At 40.8% G+C, this 18094-nt stretch overlaps 1 protein-coding gene across 4 annotated transcripts in view; it reads left to right on the top strand.

Annotated features, from left to right (window-relative positions):
• Positions 1 to 18094, top strand: part of MCTP2 (multiple C2 and transmembrane domain containing 2) — a 167087-nt gene that overhangs the window by 130725 nt on the left and 18268 nt on the right. For all 4 annotated transcript variants that reach the window (XM_044279440.1, XM_044279443.1, XM_044279442.1 and 1 more), the window contains exons 18-19: positions 16266 to 16385; positions 17370 to 17411. In XM_044279440.1, coding sequence (XP_044135375.1) covers positions 16266 to 16385; positions 17370 to 17411 — 162 coding nt within the window. The remainder of the gene's footprint in view (positions 1 to 16265; positions 16386 to 17369; positions 17412 to 18094) is intronic.

Below are 18094 nucleotides of genomic sequence, written 5' to 3'. Positions count from 1 at the left end.
GATGGCAGGCAGTTAGTCAAAATGACCCTTCTGCTTCTCTGTCCGAAGAGTCCCCTCTCAAAGTCTGTCAACTGTCTGCATTACAGAGGGATGTCTAGATGTCAACAATCTCTCACAAAGCGGTACACTACCCAAAAGTAGAGCCTCTTAGATCTCTCACAAAGAGGTACACTACCCAAAAGTAGAGCCTCTTAGATCTCTCGCAAAGAGGTACACTACCCAAAAGTAGAGCCTCTTAGATCTCTCGCAAAGAGGTACACTACCCAAAAGTAGAGCCTCTTAGATCTCTCGCAAAGAGGTACACTACCCAAAAGTAGAGCCTCTTAGATCTCTCACAAAGAGGTACACTACCCAAAAGTACAGCCTCTTAGATCTCTCACAAAGAGGTACACTACCCAAAAGTAGAGCCTCTTAGATCTCTCGCAAAGAGGTACACTACCCAAAAGTAGAGCCTCTTAGATCTCTCACAAAGAGGTACACTACCCAAAAGTAGAACCTCTTTATAGGGCATCGGGGTAAGCACTTGGTGCCTTCATATGCTGCAGATTTTGTTGCAGAAATCTCTGATTGAAAATCAGTTCTATTCATTTGAATGGGGTGACAAGCACATTGATTTCTGCAAGCCCCCCTCAGGTGAATAGAACGTATTTTCAGTTGTGGAAGTTTTTGCAACAAAGCCTTCAGCATGTGAAGACCCCCTTATACCCTACACATCGTTATCCTCCTTATGTTATAGTATTCTAAGAGGCTCCATCAAGGCTGCTTTCATGTGAACAAATAGCTGTGGATTTGCACACTCAGGTTTTCTTGTAGTACATCTGGTTGTACAGTGGCAGCAAAGTAGAGATTTTAAGAAATCTTATCCACACACTGCATACAAAGAATGCAGTGTAAAATTGGCAACGTCAATTTATGCTGCAGTTCTCCTCCTCAGTGGATTTCGACCATTGCAATGGAGAGGGTAAATTCCGCTGGCTTTTCTGAAGAAAAAAACGCATGTAGTTAGTACATGTGTTTTTTGTTGCGCTTTATGCTGCTGCAGGGTTTTCTGCCACAATTTTCGGTACACACGGACATATCCTGAAGGACAAATTGGACATCCCATGGACTACAGTGACCATGATATCTACTGCATAATATGTGGCCAGTTTTGCAGTTTATCGGTTGGCTTTTTAATGGATTATGTACTGGAAAAAAAAAACGCTTCAGTTTTGTCCCCATTCATTGTCATACGGGACAAAACTGAACTGAACAGAACGGAATGCTCCAAAATGCATTCCGTTGCGTTCCCATACCGGAGAGCAAACTGCAGCATGTTGTATTTTGCTTTCCTTCCTGGGATGCGGAGCAAGACAGATCCAGCATGACCCTCAATGGAAGTCAATGGGAATGGATACGTTTTCTGACTAATCTGCCACAATAGAAAATGGATCCGTCCCCCATTGACTTTCAATGGAATACATGATGGATCCATCTTGGCAATATGAAGGATAATATAACCGGATCCATTTATAGCTGATGCAGATGGTTGTATTATCAGTAATGGAAGTTTTTTTGCAGAACCCTGCCAGATCCAGCAAAACCGCTAGTGTGAAAGTAGCCTTAGAAAGTTCCCACTGCTCTAATTATTCAGTTGTATGATATTTGCTCAGTTTACTAGAATTTAGCAACTACAGGTATTTGTGTTATCTACGTAATGAAAATGTATCAGTTTAATCAGTGACATGCATCTAAATGAGCTTTGGTGTAAAATATTTTCATTTTTATTAACTTTTCTAGTACAGAATTTCTAGCTTGACTCCGTAAAAAAAATCCATTTCAAATTAGATATTTGTTTGTAGATTTTGCATTTGTAGTTACATTGTATACTTTAAATAACAAGAAAATTAACTGAAAAAAAATAAAACTACTTCTTGCCGTTGCTGCCCTCTACTGTTTATTTAAAGTTTATCACATCATCTTTCTGACTTTTCTATTAAGGCTCCATTCACACGTCCGCAATGTGTTTTGCGGATACACGGAGCCACGGATCCGCAAAACACGGAAAGCGGCAATGTGCATTCCGCATTTTGCGGACCGCACATTGCCGGCACTAATAGAATATGCCTGTTCTTGTCCGCAATTGCGGACAAGAATAGGACATGTTCTATTTTTTTGCGGAAACGGAAGCACGGATGCGGAAGTGCGGATCCGCAAATGTGGATGCGGACAGCACATTCCAGCCCCATTGAAAATGAATAGGTCTGCACCCGTTCCGCAAAATTGCGAAACGGATGCGGATCCATTTTGCGGACGTGTGAATGGAGCCTTAGGCTACTTTCACACTAGCGTTTTTGTTTTCCAGTATTGAGTTCCGTCCTAGGGGCTCAATACCGGAAAAAACTGATCAGTTTTATCCTAATGCATTCTGAATGGAGAGCATTCCGTTGAGGATGCATCAGTTCAGTCCCTCTTACGTTTTTTGGACGGAGAAAATACCGCAGCATGCTGTATTTTTCTCTCCGGCCAAAAATCCTGGGCACTTGCTGGATCCGGCATTAATTTACATTAAAGTGTATTAGTGCCGGATCCGGCATTAAGTGTTCCGGCAAAACGGACCCGGCTTTCCGGTCTGCGCATGCGCAGACCTTTTAAGATTGCAAAAAATAATAATTTATACCAGATCCGTTTTTCCGGATGACACCGGAGAGACGGATCCGGTATTACAATGCATTTGTCAGATGGATGCGCAACCGGATCCATCTTACAAATGCCATCAGTTGGCGCCCGGATTGCCGGATCCAGCAGGGTGGAACTGCCTGCCGGAATCCTCTGCCGCAAGTGTGAAAGTACCCTTAGGATATACACTTTTTTTATTCCATTTTCACACTTTTGACATACGCTAAAAAATGAGTTGCAAAAATCATAACAGCTCATGTTACACACACGTATTACATATGCTTTCTGAAGGAACACCTGGCACATTGTGAAATTGCCATACAGTGCTCATGGGCAGAAGTCATGCATGTCATTTTTGCCAATGTAAACATACACACATGTTCAAAAGAATGAGTAAAACACTACAAAATCTGTGATCCACATGCTAGTAAATATACAATCACAGGGTCCATAAATGTCCTGATTTACCATGCAACAATGATTTTGCTACTGAGAGAAAAACTTGATTTATACCAAAAGGAGCGTGCGTATTCCAAATATGAACTCGGAATTTGCCTGACACGTCTAGATTTTAACCCAGGCATCCTCAAACTGCGGCTCTCCAGCTGTTGCAAAACTACAACTCCCAGCATGCCTGAACATCCTACAGGTATCAGCCTACAGCAGGGCATTGTTGGAGTTGTAGTTTTACAACAGCTGGAGGGCCGCAGTTTGAGAATGCCTGTTTTAACCCCTCAAGGATCCTGGGATTTTCCATTTTTGTGTTTTCGTTTTTCACTCCCCGCCTTCCCATAGTCCTGACTTTATTTTCCAATTCACATAGCCTTATGATGGCTGTACAAGCTTCTAATGGAACCATTTACGGTTGCATACCATGTAGTAGGAAACGGGGAAAAAAAATTCCAAATGGGGTAGAATTGGAAAAAACACAATTCTGTACATTCTGTACACTATGCGGTAAAATTGACCTGTTATCTCCTTTCTCCAGGTCAGTACGGTTCCAACGATACCACACTTGTATAATTTATTTTGTGTTTTAATACTGAAAAAAAAAAAAAAAAAAACCTTTGAGGAATTTTTTATTTTTTTATAACCATATACTGACCCCTATAACTTTTTTGTAGTTGTGTATGGGGCTGTGTGAGGGCAAATTTTTTGCGGGATGATCTGTTCTTTTCAGTGATAACAATTTAGGGTCCATTCACACGTCCGTGGTGTGTTGCGGACCCGCAAATTGCGTATCCGCAACACACCCAGCCGGCACTCGCTATAGAAATGCCTATTCTTGTCCGCTGCTGCGGACCGGAAGTTCGGGGCCGAAACCCGGAAGTTCGGGGCCGCGCTCCGCAAATGCGGAAGCGGAGAGCACATAATGTGCTCTCCGCTTCACGTCTGGGCCCATAGAGAATGAATGGGTTCCTTACTGCGCCTGCGCCAACTACGTCACAGTGAGGAAGCTGGCATCAGGAGAGCGGAATTCACTCACTGCGCCTGCGCCGATGACAGAAGTGAACGGCGCAGGCGCGAGAATTCGTCCGATTGCTGTGATGGAGGCAGGCATTCAAGACGAGATGGGCGGACATACAGTGTGAGTAGACCGAGCCTCTAAGTGCTGAAAAGACGCCCCCATAGCACCTAGAGGCTCATTTGCATAGGAATAAAAGTTAGTTTTTTAATGAAACGGCTCCACACAAAGGTCTAAGAATTGCATGGTTATGGAGATCAGACACTAGCAGATCGCTAGTGTCTGAAAGCTAATCAAACTGATCAAACTGAAGTGGTAGAAACCCTTTAAGTCCCCTTGGGTGACAATAATTGGCAATCATTAGATTGCCTATTGTGTTCATTGAGGTCTATGTAGACACCATTGAACACTTCATTTGCACTATACCAATACAATGCTGCCACCTAGTGGCCTGTATTGGTATAGTCGCCTAATAGTCACTGAAGCCTGCCTTCACCCTTTTAGATCAATGTAACAGGTTCCCTGATCTCAGCCAGGGAACACTGTTACCGGAGTGGAAGTGCGTGACTTCTGCTTCGGGACTGCGCAGATGCCGTGGTCACATTTGACCATAGCATCTGAAAGGGAAAATGTATGCGATAAGCCTTATGGCCGATCGCATACATGCGCCACGAGTCTCTATTTAAATAAGCAGGAACCCGGCGGCTATGGCGCCCTCTGCACGTGCGAGTGGGCACCCTGTTTGGGGACCGAACTTCCGCCGTACATGTATGGTGGAGGTCCTTAAAGGGTTAAGTACATGCAAAGCCTATTCAGTTATAATATCAATGCATTATATTGGAGATATTCCAATGGACATGTCCAGACCTGTTCGGACGCACTCAGCCTGATGTCAGCAGTAAGTATATAAGGCAAGCTGGACAGATTTTGATAAGGTGGTCTGTTTATAGTGCTATCAGTTTTGAAACTTAAGATGGATAAACATAAATGTGTTAACGATCCAGACAATTTCTGCTACACATGTGGCAAATACACTACTTATGATTAGCGCAAGAATCTGACAAAGTGAGTGCGTCTTGTAGCTTAGGATGCATTATGTGCTAGTAGTGCAGAACTTCCTTGGGAACAGATGAGCTGCAAACTATGCGGAATTAGTAGACAACATGCTTACAGCATATGAACAACTTGGCTGCCGATGAGCCAAATATGGTGGCGGTCTTGAAGGGGTTAAATGTGACAATTTGAGCGCCCACATCCTATCTGTTAGGCCTCTTGTTTATTTTTTCAGTTTACGTTCCGTATACGAAACCATTCATTTCAATAGATCCCCCCCCCCCCCCCCAAAAAAAGGTACTCCGTATGCCTTCTGTTTCCATTTTTCCGTTCCATTCAAAGATAGAACATGTCCTATTATTGTCCGCATAATGGACAAGGATAGTACTGTTCTATCAGGGGCCAACTGTTCCGTTCCGCAAAAATGGACCGCAAAATACTGAAAAAGCCATACGGTCGTGTGCAAGAGGCCTTAAGGTAGAGATGTTAAAAGCATGAACCAAGCGTTTTTGAATCACAACTCTGGGGTCACTAATTGGTAGAATATTGCAAATATTAAAGCTAATTGCTGGGAACAGAACATGTGATGCAATAACTTCTGGTACCAGATCAAAGTCATGACGTTTTACATACTTCCTTAGCAGTGATCTTATCCTGAAAGAGCAGGCTGATGTTATCGATTTATCAGTCCCTATTTGTTTCTGGTGTTTCCTTTATATTGAGCTTCAGTTATTTAATATATAATCTAGCTGTTTTCACATATTTGCTTCGTAGTCCATCATGTCAGCTGGTACGGACTAGAAACTTAACCACTTCCCATCTGGGCCATTTGCCCCCTTCCTGACCAGGCCTAATTTTGCAAATCTAACATATCTCACTTTATGTGGTAATAACTTTGGAACGCCTTTGCTTATCCAAGTCATTCAGAGATTGTTTTCTCGTGACACATTGTACTTCATGCTAGTCATAAATTTGAGTCAATATATTTCACCTTTATTTATGAAAAAATCCCAAATTTACGAAAAATTCGCAATTTTCTAAATTTCAATTTCTCTGCTTTTAAAACAGAAAGTGATACCTCATAAAATATTTATTACTTAACATTCCCCATTTGTCTACTTTATGTTGGCATCATTTTGGAAATGTCATTTTATTTGTTTAGGACGTTAGAAGGCTTAGAAGTTTAGAAGCAATTCTTCAAATTTTTAAGAAAATTGCCCAAACCCACTTTTTAAGGACCAGTTCAGGTCTGAAGTCACTTTGTGGGGCCTACATAGTGGATACCCCCATAAATGACCCCATTGTAGAAACTACACCCCTCAAGTTACTTAAAACCGATTTTACAAACTTTGTTAACCCTTTAGGCATTCCACAAGAATTAAAGAAAAATGTAGATCAAATTTTTAAATTTCACTTTTTTTGGCAGATTTTCCATTTTAATCCATTTTTTTTCTTTAACACATCGATGGTTAACAGCCAAACAAAACTCAATATTTATTACCCAGATTCTGCGGTTTACAGAAACACCCCACATGTGGTCATAAACTGCTATATGGGCACACAGCAGGGCGCAGAAGGAAAGGAACTCCACATGGTTTTTAGATGCCATGTCCCATTTGAAGCCCCCCCTAATGCACAGTTACAGTAGAAACTCCCAAGAAGTAATCCCATTTTGGAAACTAGGGGATAAGGTGCCAGTTTTATTGGTACATATGATTTTTTTGATTATTCATTATAACACTTTATGGGGCAGGGTGACCAAAAAATTGGTTGTTTTAGCACAGTTTTTATTTATTTATTTTTACAGCATTCACCTGAGGGGTTTGGTCAAGTGATGGTTTTATAAAGCAGATTGTTACGGATGTGGCGATACCTAATATGTATACTTTTTCTTATTTATTTAAGTTTTACACAATAATAGCATTTTTGAAACAAAAAAATGATTTTTTATTTATTTTTTTTGAGAGATTTTCTTATGTAGGGGCTCATTTTTTGCGGGGTGGGGTGACTGTTTTATTGGTACCATTTTGTGGGACATACGCCTTTTTGATCCCTTGGTGTTGCACTTTTTGTGATGTAAGGTGACAAAAATTGCTTTTTTTGACAGTTATTTATATTTTTTTTATGGTGTTTATTGGACTGGGTCAATTATGTGATATATTTATAGAGCCGACTGTCACGCACGCGGCAATACCAAATATGTATATTTTATTTTTTCTATAAAAAAATGTTTTCCTTACTTTTTAACTTTTTTCGGTTTCTTTTTTTGACACTTTCTTTTTTATTTATTTATATTTTTTTTTTACACTTTTTTCGTCCCCCATAAGGTCATACAAGACCTCTGGGGGACATTTACTTCACCTTTGTTTTTTTTTCACTGTTGATTTTCCCTTTAACTGGGGCTGACATAGTAGCCCCAGCTCACACAGCTCCTGCACTCTCTGGTCCCAGCGGTCACATGACCGCCGGGCTGGAACAGGAAGCTCATAGCGCTTCCTGCACTGTATACACAGTGAGCGCTGTGTATGCAGCGATCCAGAAGGCAGGGACACCTGGGCACTGTTCCTGTCTTCTCTAAGGGTTGCCCTGCTGTCACTGACAGCGGGCAACCCCACCTGCAGCTGCTTGATTAGCGTGCAGCTGCAGTTTCTGAATGGACATTTTGGAACGTTCATTCAGAAATGGAGAACCACCTTCCGGACGTTTATAGTCAACGTTCGGACGGGAGGTGGTTAAGTGGCCCCGTTTAAAAAAAAAAAAAAAAAACTGTTGTAGGCAGGAGCAACACACATAGGCAGGCCCTGCAATACTGTAGTGCAGCACAAAGTACTACCCCAGAAGAGCCAAATGCCATAGTGCAGCACAAAATACGTCCTCGCCACAGTATTCAGCTGTATCTGAGGATTGTGATGCAGTTGAGTTCAGAAGGGCACCTGTAGCCACGTAACAGGAGTGTCTGATGCTCCTAGCATTAATTAATCATAATTGCATCAGATAGTAGTCTTGGGTGTCTCACTGGAAAAATTCCCTGTAATGTCTATGGGCAGTCCGCCCCTGTATTCAGTACTATGTCTGCATTTTATCATCCTTGTCACAGCCACAACATCCAGACTACTGAACCAAACTTAAAGCACTTGTACTTAAAGCACTTTTTTTTTCTTTTTTATTCTAGATAATTACCTTTTACTTGTGGTGTACTTGCCTGTTTTTTTTTTTTATATATGGCTCCTACGCCCCACTGTGCCCCCCTGTAGTTTTCCCGCCCAGTATGTTAAAACTGAGCATCGGTACAGGTAGGAGTCGACTCCAGGGTTTCTCAATGGCCGTCTTCTTCAGAGTCACAGCCAGCGAGAAGGTGAGAGATTTTTTTTTTTTTCTCCCTGGCTGGAACGCTCTCCGCTTTGATTGGTTCATGGCACAGCCAGGGAGAAGGAGACGCCCATTGAGAAACCCTGGTGTATCCTCCTCCTGGCGGTACCGATGCTCAATATTAACATACTGAGCGGGAAAACTACAAGGGGGCGTAGGAGCCATATTTAAAAAAAAAAAAAACAGGCAGGGTGGCAGCATCAGCAAGGAAAGGTATTTATCTAGAAAAAATAAAATGAACTTGAAATGTCTGCTCAAAATCTGAGGATCAGCCAATTATTGGGAACGGATGTTTCTACAAAAGCTCATTCCAGATGATCGTCATCACAATTTAAATGATCCAATTAAGTGACACCCAAGCAAAATACTGGTATGTCATATGTAAGTTTGTGTTATACAGAATTGTTTGTTGGCACAATGCCCTGTGTAAACAAGGATGTGCTTTTGACAAACAATGACTCTGTATGCGGAAAAACAATCATGGTAGCCATCATTCATCCCTATGCTGAAGCGGGCAATGATTGGAAATGAACATTTTGTTACCGATCGTTGCCCTGTGTATAGGTCCCTGTAGATGAGCCTTCAGATCATCATGTAATGATTCAATAGAACTGCTGGTGTCCATATACTGCAGCTACAAGGCTGATGATAAGATGTGACTACCATTTAAATCTATGAGCTCTCATAATTCCCCGCTTTATGGGAACTAGGAATCTATGAAATTCTGACTGCAGCTTTAAACCTGACTGGAGAAGAAAACAGAATAATGTAACCTGAATCCATAAAGCAAGCTATCTACAAAGTTTACTTATTATACTGTGTTGTGCCTTTCTTAGGAGTGCAGTCAGTGTAACTATTACATGATGTTGTGCCGTAGTGAGTAGGAGGTTGCTGCTAAGTGATGCAGATTATGTATTTTACATCCCAAAAATATCAAGGCCCTTGGGGTTTGTTTCTTCATGGTAATGCATCTGGGAGGAATTACTGCACAAATCAATGATAATTGTGGTAATAGTGTGTGCAGACCTTTGGTCACACTGCAATGCAGATATTATGAATAGAGCCGTAAAACTTGCTGCTTCTGTAAAACCCCTCTTTATTGTTCCACTGAGCCGGGATGTTTAATTTTTTGTCTCCAGTAAGAGCGAAAAATCTGAGATACGTTGCTATACCGGCTAATGGAGATAAATCCACTGCATTGTCCAGGAGAAGGAATTCTACTAGATGTATAATATAGTCTACTTCAGCAATTTCCTAAGAAAGATACACGCTGCATAGCTCATTTAAACAAGATAACCGCCTACTTGAAAGCCTAAGGGAGGCACTGAGAATCTGAGGCCTAATCTATTGTTTGGGAGGTCAAAGAGTGTTAATGCACTCAGCCAAGATTAGACTCCCTGTCTAATTGCTCCAGCCCTTGATTTGAAAAGTTGGCAAAGGTGAGACTTCTTGTCAATGTCTCCTCAAAACTGTCTGCTGAGAAATGTCTGGCTGTCAGTAGTTAGAATTATGTGTGTAAGGAAGAAAAGGCGATCCATAGATCCCAATGGAAGAATGAACACAGGGATACCAGCAACGCTTTCATCTCTGGGTTGTATAAGCATATGTCAGCATTTTTTCATGCAGTCATTAGTCGTTCTCTGCGTTGTCACTGTTAATATTTACCACCCTCTATTGGCTGTAAAATGTTTTCTCGTAAAGGGATGAACAGGATACGCCATCAAAATCGTATATTGGGGTCCACAATTCCAGTCATCAACAGTGTTGAGCACACTGAAGGATCCACAGTGCCCTCTAGTTCACTGCACCCCTTCATTGTTTTTAGGCGCAGTACATTATGAGCTGCAATAGGTTGAATGAAGAGGGCACAGTGATTGTCATTCAATCAACTGTTGAGAGTCAGACTGTTAAATAGGTCATCATCATTAAAGTTCCAGAAAACCTCTCTAAAAGGGTTATTCACCTTTTGGTGACCCACCACACTACCGGACCTGCAGAGGGAAGCAAACTTACCCGCTCCTCCTGCCTAGTTCTGCCTCCTTTGGTCTCATGTTGCCACACTCTGTTCCCTACTGGTAAACTTCCTGTTTGATGGGATCACATGGCTGCTGTAGGCAATGACTGGCTGCATCGGTGATAGGTTGCTCATGCATCAAGTCCCTGGGTCTTGTGATACATGGATATGTCCCCTCTGCGGCCAGTTATTGACTGCAGCAGGCACATGACTCTCATCGAACAGCAAGTTTACCAGCGGGAACCTGAAAGTGGCAGCCGAGGACCAAAGGAGCTGGAACTCAGCAACAAGGGGCAGGTAGGTGTGAGTCTCTCTGCAGTTCTAGCAACATGGGCTTTAAGGATTCTTTAACGCTATGTCGTGTTTAGGAAAACTTTTTTTTTTTTTTTTTACAGGGTTTTTCTGTGCATACTTTGCAGTGAAAAATGCTGCATCCAAATTTGAAATGTTTGTCCATAGCAAAAGCCACTTGACTTTTTTCAGATGTTTTCCCTTAGACTGCTCTGTAGAAGAAAAAAAAGTCTGAAAAGAGGCAATAATTGTATGACATAAAAAATGACAACACCAAAAAACGCTTGGGAGGAAAAAGAGAAGTTAAAGACCTGCTCAAGTTTCGTGGCATATTTTACAAGGCAAAAAAGGAAAGAAAAAGATGTAGCGCCGTATTATATGCATTTTTATAAGCTGTGCAGTTTTGGCCAGCATCAGGCATAACTTTAAATAAGAAATGTGTTCTTTACATAGCCCCATCGGGGCAGAGCGTTCACTCGTTCAGTCATTTCTCTGTGCAAATGAGCTGCTGATCACCCAAGTAAACTCTCATTCATGGGGTGAGAGTCACTGACGTGGATGTCTACATCATTGTTTCTGGGTAGCAGATCATGCAGAATCCATTGCTTGTCTCCATACAGAGGAGAGGATTTCTACATGTAAACACAGCCTTTACCTCATCTGCTCAACAGGCAATTATTGCCAATGAATTGTTCATTCCTGCTCATGGTGCTGCCACGTGTTTTTTTATTTTTTTAATGCTCCTGTGTTTTTTGCCATGCTGATCTGCAATGTGTCTTTGAAAGATACAACAGTACTATATATAATCCCAACATAAAAGAGCCGAACAGTTGGAACCTGCATTATTGTAGTGCAGAGAAATGTCGAGCTGAGGCCAGCCCAAGAGAATATATTGTCATTTTGTAAAAACATTTTTTGTTTGTTTTTCAGTAATTCAGGCTACATTTCATTAGTTATGTTTTACCATATTGCTTAGTAAATGTACATACTCTTGTATGGCTGAAAGCCATAATACACTGCAGTGTATAGATAAATACTCTTGGGCCTCTTGCAGACGAGCATGTCCGGATGCGCTGCGCATGCGTTCAGTGAAAACTGCGCGATTTCGCAAACAAAGCCATTCAGTTTCGCTTGCAATCGCGTTCAGTTTTTATCACGTGGGTGCAATGCGATGTACTGCGTTTTGCACGCGCGTGATAAAAAACAGAATGTTTACAAACAACATCTCTTAGCAACCATCCATGAAAATTGCATCGCATCCACACTTGCTTGCGGATGCGATGCGATGCAATTTTCATGCAGCCCCATTCACTTCTATGGGGCCAGCGTTGCGTGAAAATTGCTGAATATAGAACATGCTGCGATTTTCACGCAACACAAAAGTGATGAGTGAAAAAAACCGCTCGTGTACACAGACCCATTTAAATGAATGGGTCTGGATTCCGAGTGGGTGCAATGCGTTCACATCGTGCATTGCACCCGTGCGGAATTCTCGTTCGTGTGAAAGGGGCCTTAACTGCATTGTATGTTCTCGGCCTACTGTGTGCGTTACAGATATGTGGATTTGCATCTGAAGACTAGGACGGATGCATTCATATTCCAGGACAATCCACTCCTCCCAAAAATCTTTTCTTTTGAATAGTTTCCACTGCACCATTGTCAGATAAATAAAACATAGGTCGGAAGTGCACAAATGAACCATATTCAAACTGTGAGATGGGGAGAAATCTTTACACAGCGCAGTATTATAATAGTCTGGATGTTTCATCTGTATATAAAAATTAAAAATTCAAACAAAAATCTGGCCTTCATGAAGAACAAGCCCTTTGGGCATATGGTTCATTATGCATATTCGTTTAATTACTAAAACACTTGGGATATCTTCTCTGTTGCCCTTGCTTTCAACTTGCAGAGTTGGAACAGTTTCCTTGTGCAGAATATGTTTTACAGTCTTGTGTAATAAGCAGGTCTTCCAGGCAAAGTCATCGTCCCTAAAAAATAGCACAGAGGTAGAGCTAGAAATAGCTGAAAGCAAACCCAGTGCAGTCCATCACTTTTGTGATGAGGAACAGATTATTGGCTTCTCTGATTCTTGAAGTGTGGAGGTGCCTGAGACATACCGGTAGGGGTTGCAGAGGTTGTGTTTGTGGTCACGACTCCATACCTGAAGGTGTACCATCTACAAAGTTCAAAGGTTATTCCCATCTTATAAAGTAATATCCTATCACTAGGATATACCATCAATTTATGATTGTTGGGGTTCAACTTTTGGGACTCCCATCGATTCTGAGAATGAAGGGCCTGCAACCGCTTTTCCTTGTATAGCGGTGCTCCCGGCCATCCTAGCTGTGCAAAAAGCTGTAACTGGTGCCCTTTAATGAAACTGTGCGGCCCATTCCCTGCACAGTGGATAGATAGCCCTGAAGTCGGACCACTGATTAAGTAATGGCATATACTAGCAATATGCATACACTTTAGGAGAGGGGAATAAGAAAAAATAAATAAAATATATATATATATATATATATATATATATATATCTCTGCTTTAGTTTGAAAAAGATAAAAAAAAATAGTATCACACCTTTTCAGAGGTTATATGTGGTATTGCATTCTCTTCAGTTTAATACAGCCGAGCTGCATTACCGCATAACCCATGGATGCGAGTGGCTGTATTTCTCACAAGAATAATGCATGTTTTTCTAATCCTTGGGGAGATTGCTTTTAAGGCTCATTAAAATTCTTATAAGCAGGGTCTCTGCTCCCAGAATCTAATTCAGACCGATTTATTTACACTGCTGCATCCATGTATAAGAACACACTACATGCATAGAGATTGCCAAACAAGGCTCATCATGAGAGCTCTAGGTAAATGGATGTAGCTGTGTGAAAAAACATAAACCCGCTGTCAGTAGTAAGCCCCAGGATTTTCTCTCTAAGGGGTTATCCAATGAATAATTTAAACAATGAAAATCAGACACCATATAGTACATGACAACCTTTTTCTAACCAAGCCAGAACCAGCCCTGCACCTCACATGGATTCAGAGATCTCCCCATTCATTGCTCTGCTAGATTTATATCAAGCTGACAGCTCAAGGGGAGTGTCTTTTCTGCTGCAGCTCAGGGGGGGCGTGTCCATACTCGACCTATCACAGCTTAGGAGGCAGGTGAAAGATGAAACTGAGCATGTGCGGCCTTCTCAATTAGCAGGTCAAAGAAATAAGAAATTGTGGCACTATACAGATACAATTTATTAACCCCTTAAGGACCCTCTCTGTACATGTACGGCAGGCAGCTCGGTCAGGTGCAGGAGCTGCGCACGCCCGATCAGCTGCACAGACCCGACAGTCACTGACGTGTTTACCCCTTGTATGCTGCGGACAAAGCTGACCGCTGCATGCAGAGGGTACGGGTGCCCTCCGCTTCCCCATCGGGTCCCCGCACTGCAGTGGCGGGGACCCGATGGCAGAGAAGGCAAGCCCGATGCCTTCCATAGACATCGGGGCTTGCCTTCTTCAGAAGCCTATGAGATCCAGCCCTCAGAAGTTGAAGTCCCAAAGTGGGACAAAAATAAAAAGTGAAAAAAAAAGTTAGTGTTTTTCATAATAATTTTTTTTTTTATAAATAAATCCCCAAAATAAAACACAGAAATTTATCAAAAAAAGAAAACCAGACATATTGAGTATTGCCACATCCTTAAGAACCTGCTGTATAAAAATATCACATGACCTAACCCCTCAAGTGAACACCTTTAAAAAAAAAAGTCAAAAAAGCCATTTTATTTGTCACCTTACATCACAAAAAGTGTAATACCATGTCATATGTACCCTAAAATAGTACCAATCAAAACTTCATTTCATACCGAAAAAAGGGGCCCCTACATAAGACAGTCAAAAAAAACCCAAAAAACTATGGCTTTCAGAATATGGAGACGCTTAAAAAAAATAATCTTTTCAAAGATGCTTTATTATGTAAGACTGAAACAATTGTCGCATGTGTAACAACCTGCTTTATAAAAATAGCACACGATCTAACCTGTCAGATGAACATTTTAAAAAACAAAAAGTTAAAACTGCCAAAACAGCTATTTTTTGTTATCTCGCATCACAAAAAGTGTAATATAGAGCAACCAAAAATCATATGTACCTTTAAAATAGTATCAACAAAACTGCCGCCTTATCTCATAGTTTCCAAAATGGGGTCACTTTTTGGGAGTTTCTACTCTAGGGGTGCATCAGGGGGTCTTCAATTGTGACGTGGAAACTTAAAAATTATCCCAGTGAAATATGCCCTCCAAAAACCATATGGCGTTTCTTTCCTTCTGCGCCCTGTCGTGTGCCCGTATAGCTGTTTACGACCACTTGTGGGGTGTTTCTGTGATCTACAGAATCGGGGGTAATAAAGATTGAGTTTTGTTTGGCTGTTAACCCTTGCTTTGTTACTGGGAAAAAAATTATTAAAATGGAAAATCTGCAAAAAAAAAAGTGAAATTCAGAAATTTCATCTACATGGAACACCTAAAGGGTTAACAAAGTTTGTAAAACCAGTTTTGAATACCTTGAGGGGTGTCGTTTCTAAAATGGTGCCATTTTTGGGTGGTTTCTAATTTCTATTATATAAACCCCACCAAGTGACTTCAGACCTGAAACTGGTCCTTAAAAATTGGGTTTTGGAAATTTTCATAATTATTTTAAGATTTGCTTCTGAGCCTTCTAAGGTCCCAAAAAAAGAGAAATGTTGTTTACAAAATGATCCAAACATGAAGTAGAGATATGGGAAATGTAAAGTAATAACTATTTTAGGAGGTATCACTATCTGTTTTAAAGGCAGATAAATTGAAATTTTAAACATTGAAGTTTTCCAAATTTTGGGTAAATTTGGTATTTTTTTATAAATAAAAATCTAATATTTTGACTCCATTTTACCACTGTCATGAAGTACAATATGTGACGAGAAAACATTCTCAGAATGGCTTGGATAAGTAAAAGAGTTTTGAAGTTATCGCCACATAAAGTGACTCGTGTTAGATTTGCAAAACAAATGGCCTGGTCCTTATGGTGAAAAATAGCAGGGTCCTGAAGGGGTTAGATAACTCAGTGGCTATGCAACATTTTTAATTACATCCACTTAAAGTATTCAGATCCAGGTACTGGTTTGAAAACTGTAGAATACGTTTCGTGGGACTACCCCTTTAATACTGCTTAGAGATTCCTGAAATTAAGTCCCAACTTTTTCTTCGCATCAGTGGCCTACAAATACTGTAATTTTTTTTTGTATGATATCAACCACACTCCCCTGTAGTTTTCATGGTTGATATTTCTGTACAAACATGATCCACTACTACACCATTCTATATGATTTATTGAAGAGACTCCCATGTGTCCTTATGTCTTTCATTTTGTCTTGCGTTGTAGATATTTGTTGTGACCCTCTGGAATCTGGAGCTTTACATGATACCTTTGTTTCTTCTCCTTCTCTTCGTGTACAACTTCACCATGATCACGACTGGGAAGGTCAGCACTCAGGACAACCTGGTAAGCAAAGAGTAGTATTGATTTTTGCCTTATACTTTCATTTCAGTTATAGGAAGAGAATACATATGCTTTTCCTTCAGAAGACAAAATGTGATTGTGTTTATCCCGTGGCGGTAGTCTAATTATCTTATAAAAAAAAGGTCTCTAGCCACTAGACTTCCTTGAGGGAGTAAAATGATTGCTCACCTCTAATCCTTTAATGTCTGGAGGGGGCATTGGTTTCCTTTACATCATTTCGACAAATAACAACTTCACATACTGAATGTATATATTTAGGCCATTGGATTTCATGGAATACACTCAATGGGTAGGAGTACATTTACAGTATATGGCTTCATGTTTTTTCAGAAAATGCTGCCAGTCCTTAAAGGGGTTGTCCCATTACTAAGATGTTTTGCTTATTCACAGGAAGGGGGTAAATTATTTGATTGGTGGGGGTACAACTGCTGGAGCCCTCGTCAGTCACCAGAACGGGAGCCCTGTGTTTGCCCCCTTTGAATGGTGCAGTGGTAATACTCGCACACTGGGCTTCATTCAACTTATTTGTACTGATGGAGAGTACAAGTGCTCCACTATCTCCAGCAGTTCCATATAGTTGTAGGGAGTGTGCATGTATGTGTAGCTGTAGTTACATTCATAAAACTGCGTAGTGGAACAATCCCTTCAAAGGGGTAGTCCATCTTTTATTAAGTCATAGTCTATCCTGAGGATAGACGATCACTAGCTAACACCCTGCACCTCTGCTCATCAGCTGTTTGGCAGTAGAGCCAGAAGCAGACGGCTCTATCAACTTTGTAGTGAATTGAGCTCATTACTTTAACAAAGGTAGACAACCCCTTAAATAATTAGATAATGCACTTATTAGATGGCGCAGTTACGTGTAGACAACCACAGCTTGGATTAGGTAAAAGTATATCTTTCATATGAGCCTTGTATGTACTCTGTAATTTCTGGCTTGAGTTTTTAAATTACATTTTCTTACAGGATGGGATGGATATTGGAGAAGACGATGAGGATGATGAAAAAGTAAGCGTTTCCAAACATTACTTCCACATTTAAGAACTTTAAACAGTTACTAACTTTTACACAACTTTGCATAAATCATTAGTACAGATGAATATAAAAAACATTGTAATATATCTTATCAGAGAAAAGGGGGAAGAAGAGAGAGTAAGAAACAAGCAGATAGACATAGACATGGAGGCAGCTAATAAAAAGTATTGTACCTTAAGCAAAGTGCTGTATTAACATCAGTACCTCACAGTACTTTTTAATACTATGTCATATGGTGCTTCTGAGTGAGTGAGTTAGGGAGCAGAATCTCCTGTCTCCGTGTAGGCTATGATGAGACATCTTAACAGCTAGTCCCAACACCTATCTCAGGGACATCTGAGAGTTAGAGATGAAGTCTGCGGAGCCAAAAGTGCTAAAATATGGCAGATACATGTGTATGTGTAAACTCCACGTACAGCGCATGTTGAGTCTTCAAAAATGAGTATAGGAAACAATATTTTACGCCTGAAAAACCCCTTTTAAGCAGTCTGCTAGTGTGTGTGTATATCTACACAGTGACATTGGACAGTGCCAGAGTATGGAGAGAAATTCTCCATTGACAAGGGGGATGGTAATTACCATATTTTTCACCTGATGCCTGCCTATAAGACGCACCTATGTTTTAGAGGAGGAAGATAAGAAAAAACATTTTTTTC

This window comes from Bufo gargarizans, chromosome 2 (assembly GCF_014858855.1).
Source record: "Bufo gargarizans isolate SCDJY-AF-19 chromosome 2, ASM1485885v1, whole genome shotgun sequence".
In the NCBI taxonomy this organism is placed as follows: Eukaryota; Metazoa; Chordata; class Amphibia; order Anura; family Bufonidae; genus Bufo; species Bufo gargarizans.
The sequence above is the reverse complement of the archived record's forward strand: the minus strand, read 5'-3'. Positions and strand labels throughout refer to the sequence as shown.